Source organism: Oncorhynchus kisutch, linkage group LG1 (genome assembly GCF_002021735.2).
Source record: "Oncorhynchus kisutch isolate 150728-3 linkage group LG1, Okis_V2, whole genome shotgun sequence".
Taxonomy (NCBI): domain Eukaryota; kingdom Metazoa; phylum Chordata; class Actinopteri; order Salmoniformes; family Salmonidae; genus Oncorhynchus; species Oncorhynchus kisutch.
Window position 1 is genome coordinate 8,929,492 of NC_034174.2, and position 17,500 is coordinate 8,946,991.

The 17,500-nt window shown below is 43.7% G+C and overlaps 1 protein-coding gene across 1 annotated transcript in view; it reads left to right on the forward strand.

The window, feature by feature from the left end:
* The window catches only part of LOC109879967 (collagen alpha-1(II) chain), a 108,447-nt gene that overhangs the window by 79,766 nt on the left and 11,181 nt on the right, over positions 1–17,500 (forward strand). Inside the window, 5 exon segments of the mRNA XM_074933816.1 lie at positions 11,567–11,728; positions 13,608–13,715; positions 14,229–14,336; positions 15,117–15,278; positions 15,553–15,714. Coding sequence (XP_074789917.1) covers positions 11,567–11,728; positions 13,608–13,715; positions 14,229–14,336; positions 15,117–15,278; positions 15,553–15,714 — 702 coding nt within the window.

Sequence of the window (17,500 nt, forward strand, 5' to 3'; positions counted from 1 at the left end):
CGACAAAAATGGATTCCATTTCGAACTGAACCTTGCGTTCGGGAATCCCAAGCATCATTCTAGGTTTGAAACCAATAAACAGACCAACACAGAATCATTCAGCATCATTATAGTATGTAGTATAGTAATTACTATAGTATTTATTATAGTATTTTCTACAATATTTACTATAGTATTTAGTACAATATTTAATATAGTATTTAGTATAGTGTTTAGTATAGTATTTACTATAATATTTAGTATAATATTTAGTGTAGTATTTAGTATAGTATTTAGTATAGTATTTAGTATAGTATTTAATATAGTATTTAGTATAGTATTTACTATAATATTTAGTATAATATTTAGTGTAGTATTTAGTATAGTATTTAGTATAGTATTTAGTATAGTATTTAGTATAGTATTTACTATAATATTTAGTATAATATTAGTATAGTATTTAGTATAGTATTTAGTATAGTATTTAGTATAGTATTTAGTATAGTATTTACTATAATATTTACTACAATATTTAGTATAGTACGTAGTATAGTATTTAGTATTTTATAGTATTTTGTGAATAACGCTCGATGTCGATGATATCAACCTGGTTTCATTCTGTTCTTCTGAATGGTTGTTATTACAGAGTACTGACCTGCTCCTATCTGTTGTTATTACAGAGAGTACTGACCTGCTCCTATCTGTTATTATTACAGAGAGTACTGACCTGCTCCTATCTGTTGTTATTACACAGAGTACTGACCTGCTCCTATCTGTTGTTATTACAGAGAGTACTGACCTGCTCCTATCTGTTGTTATTAAAGAGAGTACTGACCTGCTCCTGTCTGTTGTTATTACAGAGTGCTGACCTGCTCCTATCTGTTGTTATTACAGAGAGTACTGACCTGCTCCTGTCTGTTCTTATTACAGAGAGCACTGACCTGCTCCTATCTGTTATTACATAGAGGACTGACCTGCTCCTATCCGTCTGAATGGTTGTTATTACAGAGAGTACTGACCTGCTCCTATCTGTTGTTATTACACAGAGTACTGACCTGCTCCTGTCTGTTGTAATTACAGAGTGCTGACCTGCTCCTATCTGTTGTTATTACAGAGAGTACTGACCTGCTCCTGTCTGTTCTTATTACAGAGAGCACTGCCCTGCTCCTATCTGTTATTACATAGAGGACTGACCTGCTCCTATCTGTCTGAATGGTTGTTATTACAGAGAGTACTGACCTGCTCCTATCCGTCTGAATGGTTGTTATTATAGAGAGTACTGACCTGCTCCTATCTGTTGTTATTACAGAGAGTACTGACCTGCTCCTATCTGTTATTATTACAGAGAGTACTGACCTGCTCCTATCTGTTATTACACAGAGTACTGACCTGCTCCTATCTGTTATTACAGAGAGTACTGACCTGCTCCTATCTGTTGTTATTACACAGAGTACTGACCTGCTCCTATCCGTCTGAATGGTTGTTATTATAGAGAGTACTGATCTGCTCCTATCTGTTGTTATTACGCAGAGTACTGACCTGCTCCTATCTGTTATTATTACAGAGAGTACTGACCTGCTCAATATCTGCTGTTATTACAGAGAGTACTGACCTGCTCCTATCTGTCTGAATGGTTGTTATTATAGAGAGTACTGACCTGCTCCTATCTGTTGTTATTACGCAGAGTACTGACCTGCTCCTATCTGTTATTATTACAGAGAGTACTGACCTGCTCCTATCTGCTGTTATTACAGAGAGTACTGACCTGCTCCTATCTGTCTGAATGGTTGTTATTACAGAGAGTACTGACCTGCTCCTATCTGTTGTTATTACAGAGAGTACTGACCTGCTCCTATCTGTTATTACACAGAGTACTGACCTGCTCCTATCTGTTATTACACAGAGTACTGACCTGCTCCTATCTGTCTGAATGGTTGTTATTATAGAGAGTACTGACCTGCTCATATCTGTTGTTAATACAGAGAGTACTGACCTGCTCCTATCTGTTGTTATTATAGAGTGTACTGACCTGCTCCTATCTGTCTGAATGGTTGTTATTACAGAGAGTACTGACCTGCTCCTATCTGTTATTATTACAGAGAGTACTGACCTGCTCCTATCTGTTGTTATTACAGAGAGTACTGACCTGCTCCTATCTGTTGTTATTACACAGAGTACTGACCTGCTCCTATCTGTTATTACACAGAGTACTGACCTGCTCCTATCTTTTGTTACACAGAGTACTGACCTGCTACTATCTGTTATTACACAGAGTACTAACCTGCACCTATCTGTTGTTATTACACAGAGTACTGACCTGCTCCTATCCGTCTGAATGGTTGTTATTATAGAGAGTACTGACCTGCTCTTATCAGTCTGAATGGTTGTTATTTCAGAGAGTACTGACCTGCTCCTGTCTGTTCTTATTACAGAGAGCACTGACCTGCTCCTATCTGTTATTACATAGAGGACTGACCTGCTCCTATCTGTCTGAATGGTTGATATTACAGAGAGTACTGACCTGCTCCTATCCGTCTGAATGGTTGTTATTATAGAGAGTACTGACCTGCTCCTATCTGTTGTTATTACAGAGAGTACTGACCTGCTCCTATCTGTTGTTATTACACAGAGTACTGACCTGCTCCTATCCGTCTGAATGGTTGTTATTATAGAGAGTACTGACCTGCTCCTATCTGTTGTTATTACGCAGAGTACTGACCTGCTCCTATCTGTTATTATTACATAGAGTACTGACCTGCTCCTATCTTTTGTTATTACACAGAGTACTGACCTGCTCCTATCCGTCTGAATGGTTGTTATTATAGAGAGTACTGACCTGCTCCTATCTGTTGTTATTACGCAGAGTACTGACCTGCTCCTATCTGTTGTTATTACAGAGAGTACTGACCTGCTCCTATCTGTTATTACACAGAGTACTGACCTGCTCCTATCTGTTATTACACAGAGTACTGACCTGCTCCTATCTGTTATTACACAGAGTACTAACCTGCACCTATCTGTTGTTATTACACAGAGTACTGACCTGCTCCTATCTGTTGTTATTACACAGAGTACTGACCTGCTCCTATCCGTCTGAATGGTTGTTATTATAGAGAGTACTGATCTGCTCCTATCAGTCTGAATGGTTGTTATTTCAGAGAGTACTGACCTGCTCCTATCTGTTGTTATTACAGAGAGTACTGACCTGCTCCTGTCTGTTCTTATTACAGAGAGCACTGACCTGCTCCTATCTGTTATTACATAGAGGACTGACCTGCTCCTATCCGTCTGAATGGTTGTTATTACAGAGAGTACTGACCTGCTCCTATCTGTTGTTATTACACAGAGTACTGACCTGCTCCTGTCTGTTGTAATTACAGAGTGCTGACCTGCTCCTATCTGTTGTTATTACAGAGAGTACTGACCTGCTCCTGTCTGTTCTTATTACAGAGAGCACTGACCTGCTCCTATCTGTTATTACATAGAGGACTGACCTGCTCCTATCTGTCTGAATGGTTGTTATTACAGAGAGTACTGACCTGCTCCTATCCGTCTGAATGGTTGTTATTATAGAGAGTACTGACCTGCTCCTATCTGTTGTTATTACAGAGAGTACTGACCTGCTCCTATCTGTTATTATTACAGAGAGTACTGACCTGCTCCTATCTGTTATTACACAGAGTACTGACCTGCTCCTATCTGTTATTGCACAGAGTACTGACCTGCTCCTATCTGTTGTTATTACGCAGAGTACTGACCTGCTCCTATCTGTTATTATTACAGAGAGTACTGACCTGCTCCTATCTGTTGTTATTATAGAGTGTACTGACCTGCTCCTATCTGTCTGAATGGTTGTTATTACAGAGAGTACTGACCTGCTCCTATCTGTTGTTATTACAGAGAGTACTGACCTGCTCCTATCTGTTATTACACAGAGTACTGACCTGCTCCTATCTGTTATTACACAGAGTGCTGACCTGCTCCTATCTGTCTGAATGGTTGTTATTATAGAGAGTACTGACCTGCTCCTATCTGTCTGAATGGTTGTTATTACAGAGAGTACTGACCTGCTCCTATCTGTTATTATTACAGAGAGTACTGACCTGCTCCTATCTGTTGTTATTACAGAGAGTACTGACCTGCTCCTATCTGTTGTTATTACACAGGGTACTGACCTGCTCCTATCTGTTATTACACAGAGTACTGACCTGCTCCTATCTGTTGTTACACAGAGTACTGACCTGCTACTATCTGTTATTACACAGAGTACTAACCTGCACCTATCTGTTTTTATTACACAGAGTACTGACCTGCTCCTATCCGTCTGAATGGTTGTTATTATAGAGAGTACTGACCTGCTCTTATCAGTCTGAATGGTTGTTATTTCAGAGAGTACTGACCTGCTCCTGTCTGTTCTTATTACAGAGAGCACTGACCTGCTCCTATCTGTTATTACATAGAGGACTGACCTGCTCCTATCTGTCTGAATGGTTGATATTACAGAGAGTACTGACCTGCTCCTATCCGTCTGAATGGCTGTTATTATAGAGAGTACTGACCTGCTCCTATCTGTTGTTATTACAGAGAGTACTGACCTGCTCCTATCTGTTGTTATTACACAGAGTACTGACCTGCTCCTATCCGTCTGAATGGTTGTTATTATAGAGAGTACTGACCTGCTCCTATCTGTTGTTATTACGCAGAGTACTGACCTGCTCCTATCTGTTATTATTACAGAGAGTACTGACCTGCTCCTATCTTTTGTTATTACACAGAGTACTGACCTGCTCCTATCCGTCTGAATGGTTGTTATTATAGAGAGTACTGACCTGCTCCTATCTGTTGTTATTACGCAGAGTACTGACCTGCTCCTATCTGTTGTTATTACAGAGAGTACTGACCTGCTCCTATCTGTTATTACACAGAGTACTGACCTGCTCCTATCTGTTATTATTACAGAGAGTACTGACCTGCTCCTATCTTTTGTTATTACACAGAGTACTGACCTGCTCCTATCCGTCTGAATATTTGTTATTATAGAGAGTACTGACCTGCTCCTATCTGTTGTTATTACGCAGAGTACTGACCTGCTCCTATCTGTTGTTATTACAGAGAGTACTGACCTGCTCCTATCTGTTATTACACAGAGTACTGACCTGCTCCTATCTGTTATTACACAGAGTACTGACCTGCTCCTATCTGTTGTTACACAGAGTACTGACCTGCTACTATCTGTTATTACACAGAGTACTAACCTGCACCTATCTGTTGTTATTACACAGAGTACTGACCTGCTCCTATCTGTTGTTATTACACAGAGTACTGACCTGCTCCTATCCGTCTGAATGGTTGTTATTATAGAGAGTACTGATCTGCTCCTATCAGTCTGAATGGTTGTTATTTCAGAGAGTACTGACCTGCTCCTATCTGTTATTACACAGAGTACTGACCTACTCCTATCTGTTGTTATTACAGAGAGTACTGACCTGCTCCTATCTGTTATTACACAGAGTACTGACCTGCTCCTATCTGTTATTACAGAGAGTACTGACCTGCTCCAATCTGTTGTTTTTACAGAGAGTACTGACCTGCTCCTGTCTGTTCTTATTACAGAGAGCACTGACCTGCTCCTATCTGTTATTACATAGAGGACTGACCTGCTCCTATCTGTCTGAATGGTTGATATTACAGAGAGTACTGACCTGCTCCTATCCGTCTGAATAGTTGTTATTACACAGAGTACTGACCTGCTCCTATCCGTCTGAATGGTTGTTATTATAGAGAGTACTGACCTGCTCCTATCTGTTGTTATTACGCAGAGTACTGACCTGCTCCTATCTGTTATTATTACAGAGAGTACTGACCTGCTCCTATCTTTTGTTATTACACAGAGTACTGACCTGCTCCTATCCGTCTGAATGGTTGTTATTATAGAGAGTACTGACCTGCTCCTATCTGTTGTTATTACGCAGAGTACTGACCTGCTCCTATCTGTTGTTATTACAGAGAGTACTGACCTGCTCCTATCTGTTATTACACAGGGGGAGTACTGACCTGCTCCTATCTGTTATTACACAGAGTACTGACCTGCTCCTATCTGTTGTTACACAGAGTACTGACCCGCTACTATCTGTTATTACACAGAGTACTAACCTGCACCTATCTGTTGTTATTACACAGAGTACTGACCTGCTCCTATCTGTTGTTATTACACAGAGTACTGACCTGCTCCTATCCGTCTGAATGGTTGTTATTATAGAGAGTACTGATCTGCTCCTATCAGTCTGAATGGTTGTTATTTCAGAGAGTACTGACATGCTCCTATCTGTTATTACACAGAGTACTGACCTACTCCTATCTGTTGTTATTACAGAGAGTACTGACCTGCTCCTATCTGTTATTACACAGAGTACTGACCTGCTCCTATCTGTTATTACAGAGAGTACTGACCTGCTCCAATCTGTTGTTTTTACAGAGAGTACTGACCTGCTCCTATCTGTTGTTATTACAGAGTGCTGACCTGCTCCTATCTGTTGTTATTACACAGAGTACTGACCTGCTCCTATCTGTTGTTATTACAGAGAGTACTGACCTGCTCCTATCTGTTATTACAGAGAGTACTGACCTGCTCCAATCTGTTGTTTTTACAGAGAGTACTGACCTGCTCCTATCTGTTGTTATTACAGAGTGCTGACCTGCTCCTATCTGTTGTTATTACAGAGTGCTGACCTGCTCCTATCTGTTGTTATAACACAGAGTACTGACCTGCTCCTATCTGTTGTTATTACAGAGTGCTGACCTGCTCCTATCTGTTGTTATTACACAGAGTACTGACCTGCTCCTATCTGTTGTTATTACAGAGTGCTGACCTGCTCCTATCTGTTGTTATTACACAGAGTACTGACCTGCTCCTATCTGTTGTTATTACACAGAGTACTGACCTGCTCCTATCCGTTGTTATTACAGAGTGCTGACCTGCTCCTATCTGTTGTTATTACAGAGTGCTGACCTGCTCCTATCTGTTGTTATTACACAGAGTACTGACCTGCTCCTATCTGTTGTTATTACACAGAGTACTGACCTGCTCCTATCTGTCTGAATGTGCCACAGGTTGAGAGCAATTTGAGTAATCACGGTGACAGACATTGCCACATTCAATAATCTTGCTAGCTGATCTAGGGTGTAATCATTAGTCGACCAGTTGCAAACGAGAATTTCTATTGGACAATTTCAGACATGTTTATCCTCGTTGCTTCCGTTTAAGAAACATTTTTAAATAAAACCGGCAGAATGCATACACCCCTGTGTCATGCCCTGGTCAAAGTATTTTGTGTTTATCTTTATGTATTTGGTCAGGCCAGGGTGTGGCATGGGGTTTTTGTAATTGTGGTGTGTTTGTCTTGGGGTTTTGGTGGTGGTATTGGGATTGTAGCTTAGTGGGTTGTCTAGCAAAGTCTATGGCTGTCTGGAGTGGTTCTCAATCAGAGGCAGGTGCTTATCGTTGTCTCTGATTGGGAACCATATTTAGGCAGCCATATTCTTTGAGTTTGTCGTGGGGGATTGTCCTTAGTGTCTTACTTGTACTCTCTGTTAGTTTGCACTAGATAGGCTGTTTTCGGTTTTCATTACGTTTATTGTTTTGTAGTGTTTAGTGTTTAGTCGTGTTTACGTTTTGTTTAATAAATATGGATCGCAATCGACACGCTGCAGTTTGGTCCGACTCTCCTTCATCACCACTAGAAAACCGTAACACCCTGATCACATGCAAACACAATTCACTTTCATAGCAGACAGATCATTGTATAATTCCTTCTTGCATCTACGTGCTCTCTTACCTTTTCCCTTCAGTGCATAACACATCAGCTGTCTGTGACCAGTGAACAAAAAGAAACCAAGCCAAACCTTCATATCATAACCGCTAACCGCTACATACAACCTACATCGTTGTCACCTCATGGTCAACATACTAGAACTAATGTGTTAGTAAACCTGCTACAATCATGCAGTACAGTGTCCAGTCAGCAAGCAGTTTAGTAGTTACACCAGCAGTCCCCGTTGGCAATAAATTAATACAACCAAAAGCTTTTCTTGACTTGGAAGAGTTCCAGTGTTGGATAGCCAGCTAGCTAACATAACATCCCTCTCTGTTGGATAGCCATAGCCAGCTAGCTAGCATAACATCCCTCTCTGCTGGATAGCCAGCTAGCTAACATAACATTCCTCTCTGTTGGATAGCCATAGCCAACTAGCTAACATAGCATCCCTCTCTGTTGGATAGCCATAGCCAGCTAGCTAACATAACATCCCTCTCTGTTGGATAGCCATAGCCAGCTAGCTAACATAACATCCCTCCCTGTTTGAGCCGGGTGTTTGAGTAGGCTAAACTAGCTAGCTGCATTCAGTAGCTAAGTAAAAAAATATGAAATGTAGCTATCTCAATTCAATTCAATTCAATTCAAGGGCTTTATTGGCATGGGAAACATGTGTTAACATTGCCAAAGCAAGTGAGGTAGACAACATACAAAGTGAATATATAAAGTGAAAAACAACAAAAATTAACAGTAAACATTACACATACAGAAGTTTCAAAACAGTAAAGACATTACAAATGTCATATTATATATATATACAGTGTTCTAACAATGTACAAATCCCTAAAGGACACAAGATAAAATAAATAAGCATAAATATGGGTTGTATTTACAATGGTGTTTGTTCTTCACTGGTTGCCCTTTTCTCGTGGCAACAGGTCACAAATCTTGCTGCTGTGATGGCACACTGTGGAATTTCACCCAGTAGATATGGGAGTTTCTCTCTATCTCTCTCTCTCTCTCTCTCTCTCTCGCTCTCTCTCTCGCGCTCTCTCTCTCTCTCTCTCGCTCTCTCTCGCTCTCTCTCGCTCTCTCTCTCGCGCTCTCTCTCTCTCTCTCTCTCTCGCTCTCGCTCTCTCTCTCTCTCTCTCTCTCTCTCTCTCTCTCTCTCTCTCACGCTCTCGCTCGCTCTCTCTCTCTCTCTCTCACGCTCTCTCGCTCTCTCTCTCCCTCTCTCTCTCTCTCTCTCGCGCTCTCTCGCTCTCTCTCTCTCTCTCTCTCTCTCCTCCTTCATTTTTGAATTAATAATGGGAAACACTATTCCCTCATCCCATCACAAGACAGGGCAGTCAGTATGTGTTCATCACTGACCAAATAACCAGTCCAAACACACTACTTTAGTATATTCTTAAAATAATAACCTTTTTCATGTTTCACTATTTTTATTTTTAATGACATTTACTGAGGATAGTCCTCCCCTTCCTCCTCTGATGAGCCTCCACTGTCCCAGAGAGTCTTGACCTACTCCTTTCTGTCATGTTTTGTATGCTACATTTCTGGGTTTAACCCTGTTGATTGGTTGATTGACTGATTGCTTGATTGGTTGCTTGTATTACTGGTTGATCAGTTGATCGGTTGAGTGATGAACTGATTGATTGGTTGATTGACTGTTTGCCTCCTCCCTAAGTTTGTTTTATTCACTGCTTTTGCACACTCTGCCAACCCTGATGTCCTAGCCGTGTCTGAAACCTGGCTTAGGAAGGCCACCAAAAATGTGGAATTTTTCATCCCCAACTACAACATTTTCCACCAAGATAGAACTGCCAAAGGGGGTGGAGTTGCAATTTACTGCAGAGATAGCCTGCAGAGTTCTGTCATACTATCCAGGTCTGTGCCCAAACAGTTCGAGCTTCTACTTTTAAAAATCCACCTTGCCATAAATAAGTCTCTCACAGTTGCCGCTTGTTATAGACCACCCTCAGCCCCCAGCTGTGCCCTGGACACCATATGTGAATTGATTGCCCCCCCATCTATCTTCAGAGTTCGTATTGTTAGGTGACCTAAACTGGGACATGCTTAACACCCTGGCCGTCCTACAATCTAAACTAGATGCCCTCAATCTCACACAAATTATCAAGGAACCTACCAGGTACATCAATACATCCGTACACACAGGCATCTTCATAGATATCGTCCTGACGAACCTGCCCTCTAAATACACCTCTGCTGTCTTCAACCAGGATCTCAGTGATCACTGCCTCATTGCCTGCGTCCGTAATGGGTCCGCAGTCAAACAAACCACCCCTCATCACTGTCAAACGCTCCCAAAACACTTCAGCGAGCAGGCCTTTCTAATCGCCCTGGGCCGGGTATCCTGGAAGGATATTGACCTAATCCCATCAGTAGTGGACGGTTATGACTTCGAATATGTGGACTACAAACTACAAATACCTAGGTGTCTGGTTAGACTGTAAAGACTCACATTAAGCATCTCCAGACTCACATTAAGCATCTCCAATCCAAAATTAAATCTAGAATCGGCTTCCTATTTCGCAACAAAGCATCCTACACTCATGCTGCCAAACATACCCTCGTAAAACTGACTATCCTACCGATCCTTGACTTCGGCGATGTAATTTACAAATTAGCCTCCAACACTCTACTCAGCAAATTGGATGTAGTCTATCACAGTGCCATCCGTTTTGTCCCCAAAGCCCCATATACTACACACCACTGCGACCTGAATGATCTCGTTGGCTTGCCCTCGATACATATTTGTCACCAAACCCACTGGCACCAGGTCATCTATAAGTCTTTGCTAGGTAAAGCTCTGCTTTGTCTCAGCTCACTGGTCACCATAGCATCACCCACCCGTAGCACACGCTCCAGCAGGTATATTTCACTGGTCATCCCCAAAGTCAACTCCTCATTTGGCCGCCTTTCCTTCCAGTTCTCTTCCACCAATGACTGGAACGAATTGCAAAAAAAAAAAGCTGGAGTCTCACATCTCCCTCACTAACTTTAAGCACCAGCTGTCAGAGCAGCTTACCGATCATTGCACCTGTAAACAGCCCATCTGTAAATAGCCCATCCAACTACCTCATCCCCATATTGTTATTTATTGTTTTGCTCCTTTTCACTCCAGTGTCTCTACTTGCACATGCATCTTCTGCACATCTATCACTCCAGTGTCTCTACTTGCACATGCATCTTCTGCACATCTATCACTCCAGTGTCTCTACTTGCACATGCATCTTCTGCACATCTATCACTCCAGTGTCTCTACTTGCACATGCATCTTCTGCACATCTATCACTCCATTGTCTCTACTTGCACATGCATCTTCTGCACATCTATCACTCCAGTGTCTCTACTTGCACATGCATCTTCTGCACATCTATCACTCCAGTGTCTCTACTTGCACATGCATCTTCTGCACATCTATCACTCCAGTGTCTCTACTTGCACATGCATCTTCTGCACATCTATCACTCCAGTGTTTAATTGCTATATTGTTATTACTTCACCACTACGGCCTATTTATTGCCTTAACTCCCTAATCTTACCTCATTTGCACACACTGTATATAGATTTTCCTATTGTGTTATTGACTGTATGCTTGTTTATTCTATGTGTAACTCTGTGTTGTTGTTTGTATTGCACTGCTTTGCTTTATCTTGGTCAGGTCACAGTTGTGAATGAGAACTTGTTCTCAACTGGCCTACATTGTTAAATAAAGGTGAAATAAAATAAATAAATAAATGGTGTCTCTGCAGGGTAACCCTGGTGCTGCTGGTCCCTCTGGCCCTGCTGGTAAAGATGGCCCTAAAGGTGTGCGTGGAGATGGTGGACCCCCAGGCCGACAGGGAGATGCTGGGCTGCGTGGAGCCGCTGGATCCCCTGGAGAGAAGGGAGATGCTGGAGAGGATGGTCCCTCTGTAAGTTTACACTACAGTACCGTCCTCCAGCCCGGGGCATAGTGGACGGGCTTGATAACTCTCATTCAACCCAGCACCCTACTGAAGCAAAAGATGGTAATACAAGCTGAATTCATCTTTTGTCACAACCGTCCTCAAACACAGGTCCTACAGGCTTTAATCAATACAGGTCCTACAGGCTTTAATCAATACAGGTCCTACAGGCTTTATTCAATACAGGTCCTACAGGCTTTATTCAATACAGGTCCTACAGGCTTTATCAATACAGGTCCTACAGGCTTTATTCAATGCAGGTCCTACAGGCTTTATTCAATACAGGTCCTTACAGGCTTTATGCTTCATTCAACATTGACAAGTTATTTAGACCACGGTGTTTCTGAACTCGTGGTGTTCTTCAGATTGTGATGTCACTGACAACACACATCCCACCACTCAAGTTAACACGGAAATACATTCATTTTGGGGGTTTTGCAGCTATAAAACAATACTGGCTTTATGCCTTAAAAGTCTCTCTTTTGGTTTGACTTCCAACCCAACCGGCATGAACATCAGTCCAGGGAATGAAAGAAAGGTCCATTTATAATGGACAACACTATTCCCTCGTCCCCATCGCAACAAAGCACGTGTCCGTCACCGACCCAATAACCAGCCCAAACACACTGCTGTCTGCCAGGGCGTTAATATCACCTGTGGGCTTCCCCTGAACAGAGATATGATGGCAGAGAGGACAAGCGTTTTACTTTGTACTTCCCACTCCCTGCTGTACAGTTCACCCCCTGAGCAGTATTGAACTAACAGCCGGCATAGCTGTCTGTTACTGAAATTGGACAGGCAAGTCCAGAGAACAGACATGATAAGACCCTCTGATCCTCCCTGGTCTAAATCACAGAAGTGGAGGTGGATGCACTGCACACAAAATGCTTTTTCTTGTTTTTCCAGTGTGTTTACAGATTTGTATAGTTTTTCTGTTGATATATTTTTAGTTGTTGTTGAAAACACTCACTTGAAAATAACACACTGTCCTCTTGTCCTCCACTTGTTCCTCTCCTCCTCTTCCTTCTCTCCTCCTGCTCTTCCTCTCGTCCACCTCCTCCTCCTCTCTTCCTCTCTTCTTCCTCTCCTCTTCCTTCTCTTCTTCCTCTCTTCCTTCCCTTCCTCCTCTCTTCCTCCTCTCTTCCTCACCTTCCTCCTCTTCCTCCTCTCCTCTCTTCCTCCTCCTCTCTTCCTCCTCCTCTCCTCTCTTCCTCCTCTCCTCTCTTCCTTCTCTTCTTTCTCTCTTCCTCCTCTCCTCCTCTCCTCTCTTCCTCCTCCTCTCCTCTCTTCCTCCTCTCCTCTCTTCTTCCTCTCCTCTCTTCCTCCTCTTCTTCCTCTCTTCCTCCTCTCCTCCTCTCCTCTCTTCCTCCTCTTCATTCTACACTTCTTCCCCTCTTCCTCCTCTCTTCCTCCTCCTCTCCTCTCTTCCTCCTCTCCTCCTCCTCTCTTCCTCCTCTCCCCTCTTCCTCCTCTCCTCTCTTCCTCCTCCTCTCCTCTCTTCCTCCTCTCCTCTCTTCTTCCTCTCCTTTTCCTCTTCTTCCTCTCTTCCTCCTCTCCTCTTCTTCCTCTCTTCCTCCTCCTCTCCTCTCTTCCTCCTCTACCCTTTTCCTCCTCTCCTATCTTCCTCCTCTTCATTCTCCACTTCTTCCTCTCTTCCTCCTCTCCTCCTCCTCTCTTCCTCCTCCTTCTCTCCTCTTCCTCCTCTTCTTCCTCTCTTCCTCCTCCTCTCCTCTCTTCCTCCTCTCCCCTCTTCCTCCTCTTCATCCTCCTCTTCTTCCCCTCTTCCTCCTCTTCTTCCTCTCTTCCTCCTATCTTCCTCCTCTTCCTCTTCTCTTCCTCCTCCCAGGGTCCCGATGGTCCTTCAGGTCCTTCAGGTCTGGCTGGACAGCGTGGTATTGTTGGTCTTCCAGGACAGCGTGGAGAGAGAGGTTTCCCTGGCCTGCCAGGACCCTCTGTAAGTCACATACACCATATTACAGATCCCATTAATTCATTAGACTATTCCATCATTCATTAGACTATTCATTCATTCATTCATTAGACTATTCGTTCATTCATTAGACTATTTATTAATTCATTCATTAGACAATTCATTCATTCATTAATTTATTAGGCTATTCATTCATTCATTCATTAGACTATTCATTCATTCATTAGACTATTCATTCATTAGACTATTCATTCATTAGACTATTCATTCATTCGTTCATTAGACTATTAATTCATTCATTAGGCTATTCATTCATTCATTCATTAGACTATTCATTCATTCATTATGATTCATTCGCCTATTATAGATGACAGAATAATATTGCACTGTCAATTGACTTGTACCCATCCCACCCATTTCAAGTAAGAATGGATGGATGAATATTCAAAGAGAAAGATCAGTGAATATATGACTATTGATTAGAGTGTCGCCCCCTATTGGTGGTCCACCAACTGACCCGTGTGTCCATCTCCCCAGGGAGAGCCTGGTAAACAAGGAGCTCCTGGTGGAAGCGGAGACCGTGGGCCCCCTGGCCCAGTGGGACCCCCTGGACTGACTGGACCCGCTGGAGAGCCCGGGAGAGAGGTCAGTGTCTGTCCCAGAGAGTGTTGTCTGAAATGACAGACGTCAGTGTCTGTCCCAGAGAGTGTTGTCTGAAATGACAGAGACGTCAGTGTCTGTCCCAGAGAGTGTTGTCTGAAATGACAGACGTCAGTGTCTGTCCCAGAGAGTGTTGTCTGAAATGACAGAGACGTCAGTGTCTGTCCCAGAGAGTGTTGTCTGAAAGGACAGAGACGTCAGTGTCTGTCCCAGAGAGTGTTGTCTGAAATGACAGAGACGTCAGTGTCTGTCCCAGAGAGTGTTGTCTGAAATGACAGAGACGTCAGTGTCTGTCCCAGAGAGTGTTGTCTGAAATGACAGAGACGTCAGTGTCTGTCCCAGAGAGTGTTGTCTGAAATGACAGAGACGTCAGTGTCTGTCCCAGAGAGTGTTGTCTGAAATGACAGAGACGTCAGTGTCTGTCCCAGAGAGTGTTGTCTGAAATGACAGAGACGTCAGTGTCTGTCCCAGAGAGTGTTGTCTGAAATGACAGAGACGTCAGTGTCTGTCCCAGAGAGTGTTGTGTCTGAAGTAGCATCCTAGTTCTTATATTGCTCATTACTTTTAACACAGTGCTCTGTCCAAATGTAGTGCACTATATAGGGAATAGTGTGCCATTCAATGCAGCACAGTGTCACCGTTATGGCCTCTCATGGTCATCTCTATACCTTCGGTACAATACGTTAACTCACTGTCATGATTAACTGGATCACTAACTATATGTTTGATGTTTCTGATATTAAACCATGTGTGATTGTCTCTCAGGGCAACGCTGGTTCTGATGGACCACCTGGTAGAGATGGATCCACTGGAATCAAGGGTGACCGTGGTAACACCGGTCCTGCTGGTGCTCCTGGCTCCCCAGGTGCTAATGGTTCCCCCGGCCCTGTCGGCCCCACCGGCAAGCAGGGAGACAGGGGAGAGGCTGTGAGTATACACCCAAAATAACTCCCCATAACATCTCCAATGGCACCCCGTAGAAGCCTTTTAACACCCCTAAAACCCCCTCTCTTGAGAGGTGAATAACCCAGGCCATGTTATGTCTATTTTCTCTTGCCAGGACAATCTGGATATGTGATTGAGTTCAGTCGATATATTAATAATGTTTTTGTTATGCATAAAGTTCTTAGATATAATAGATATAATACTATTGTATTGCAGCCCTTCCTAACCCTGTGTCTGTCTCTTGGCTGTTCTCTAGGGAGCTCAAGGGCCCGCTGGACCTGCCGGGCCTGCTGGAGCCAGAGGAATGGCTGGACCTCAAGGACCCCGTGGAGACAAGGGTGAGGCTGGAGAGGGTGGAGAGAGAGGACAGAAAGGACACAGAGGATTCACTGGTCTGCAGGGTCTGCCCGGACCTCCCGTAAGTACCCCCCTAATTTCCCTGTACCCCCCTTATCTCCCTATACCCCCTAATCTCCCTGTACCCCTAATCTCCCTGTACCCCTAATCTCCCGGTACCCCTAATCTCCCTGTAACCCTAATCTCCCTGTAACCCTAATCTCCCTGTAACCCTAATCTCCCTGTAACCCTAATCTCCCGCTACCCCTAATCTCCCGGTACCCCTAATCTCCCTGTAACCCTAATCTCCCTGTACCCCTAATCTCCCGGTACCCCCTAATCTCCCTGTAACCCTAATCTCCCTGTAACCCTAATCTCCCTGTACCCCTAATCTCCCTATACCCCTAATCTCCCTGTAACCCTAATCTCCCTGTACCCCTAATCTCCCTGTACCCCTAATCTCCCTGTAACCCTAATCTCCCTCTACGCCTAACCTTTCTGTACCCCCCTAATCTCCCTGTACCCCTAATCTCCCTGTACCCCTAATCTCCCTGTAACCCTAACCTCCCTCTTCCCCTAATATTTCTGTACCACCTAATCTCCCTGTGCCCCTAATCTCTTTCTGTACCCCCTAATCTCCCTCTACCCCTAATCTCCCTCTAACCCTAATCTCCCTCTACCCCTAATCTCCCTGTAACCCTAATCTCCCTGTAACCCTAATCTCCCTGTAACCCTAATCTCCCTGTACCCCTAATATTTCTGTACCACCTAATCTCCCTGTGCCCCTAATCTCTTTCTGTACCCCTAATCTCCCTCTACCCCTAATCTCCCTCTACCCCTAATATTTCTGTACCCCTCTAATCTCCCTCTACCCCTAATCTTTCTGTACCCCCCTAATCTCCCTGTACCCCCTAATCTCCCTGTACCCCTAATCTCCCTGTACCCCTAATCTCCCTGTACCCCTAATCTCCCTGTACCCCTAATCTCCCTGTACCCCTAATCTCCCTGTAACCCTAATCTCCCTCTACCCCTAATCTCCCTGTAACCCTAATCTCCCTGTAACCCTAATCTCCCTCTACCCCTAATCTTTCTGTACCCCTAATCTCCCTCTACCCCTAATCTCCCTGTACCCCCCTAATCTCCCTCTACCCCTAATCTTTCTGTACCCCCCTAATCTCCCTGTACCCCTAATCTCCCTGTACCCCTAATCTCCCGGTACCCCTAATCTCCCTGTAACCCTAATCTCCCTCTACCCCTAATATTTCTGCACCTCCTAATCTCCATGTACCCCTTATCTCCATGTACCTCTAATCTTTCTTTACCGCCTAATCTCCCCGTACCCCCTAATCTCCCTGTACCCCTAATCTCCCTATACCCCCTAATCTCCCTATACCCCCTTAACTCCCTATACCCCCTTATCACCCTATACCCCCTTATCTCCCTGTACCCCTAATCTGCCTATTCCCCCTTATCTCCCTGTACCCCTAATCTGCCTATTCCCCTTAATCTCCCTATACCCCCTTATCTCTATACCCCGTATCTCCCTATACCCCCTTATCTCCCTGTACCCCCTAATCTCTCTATATCACAAATGTCTCTATATCACAAATGTCTCTATCATTGAAATGTCCCTTTAGCCTTTACCTGTAGTTGTGTATATCCTATAGACATTGTCTCACCTTGTCTCTGCCCAGAGGATCAATCTGTCCTATAGACATTGTCTCACCTTGTCTCTGCCCAGAGGGTTAATCTGTCCTATAGACATTGTCTCACCTTGTCTCTGCCCAGAGGGTCAATCTGTCCTATAGACATTGTCTCACCTTGTCTCTGCCCAGAGGGTCAATCTGTCCTATAGACATTGTCTCACC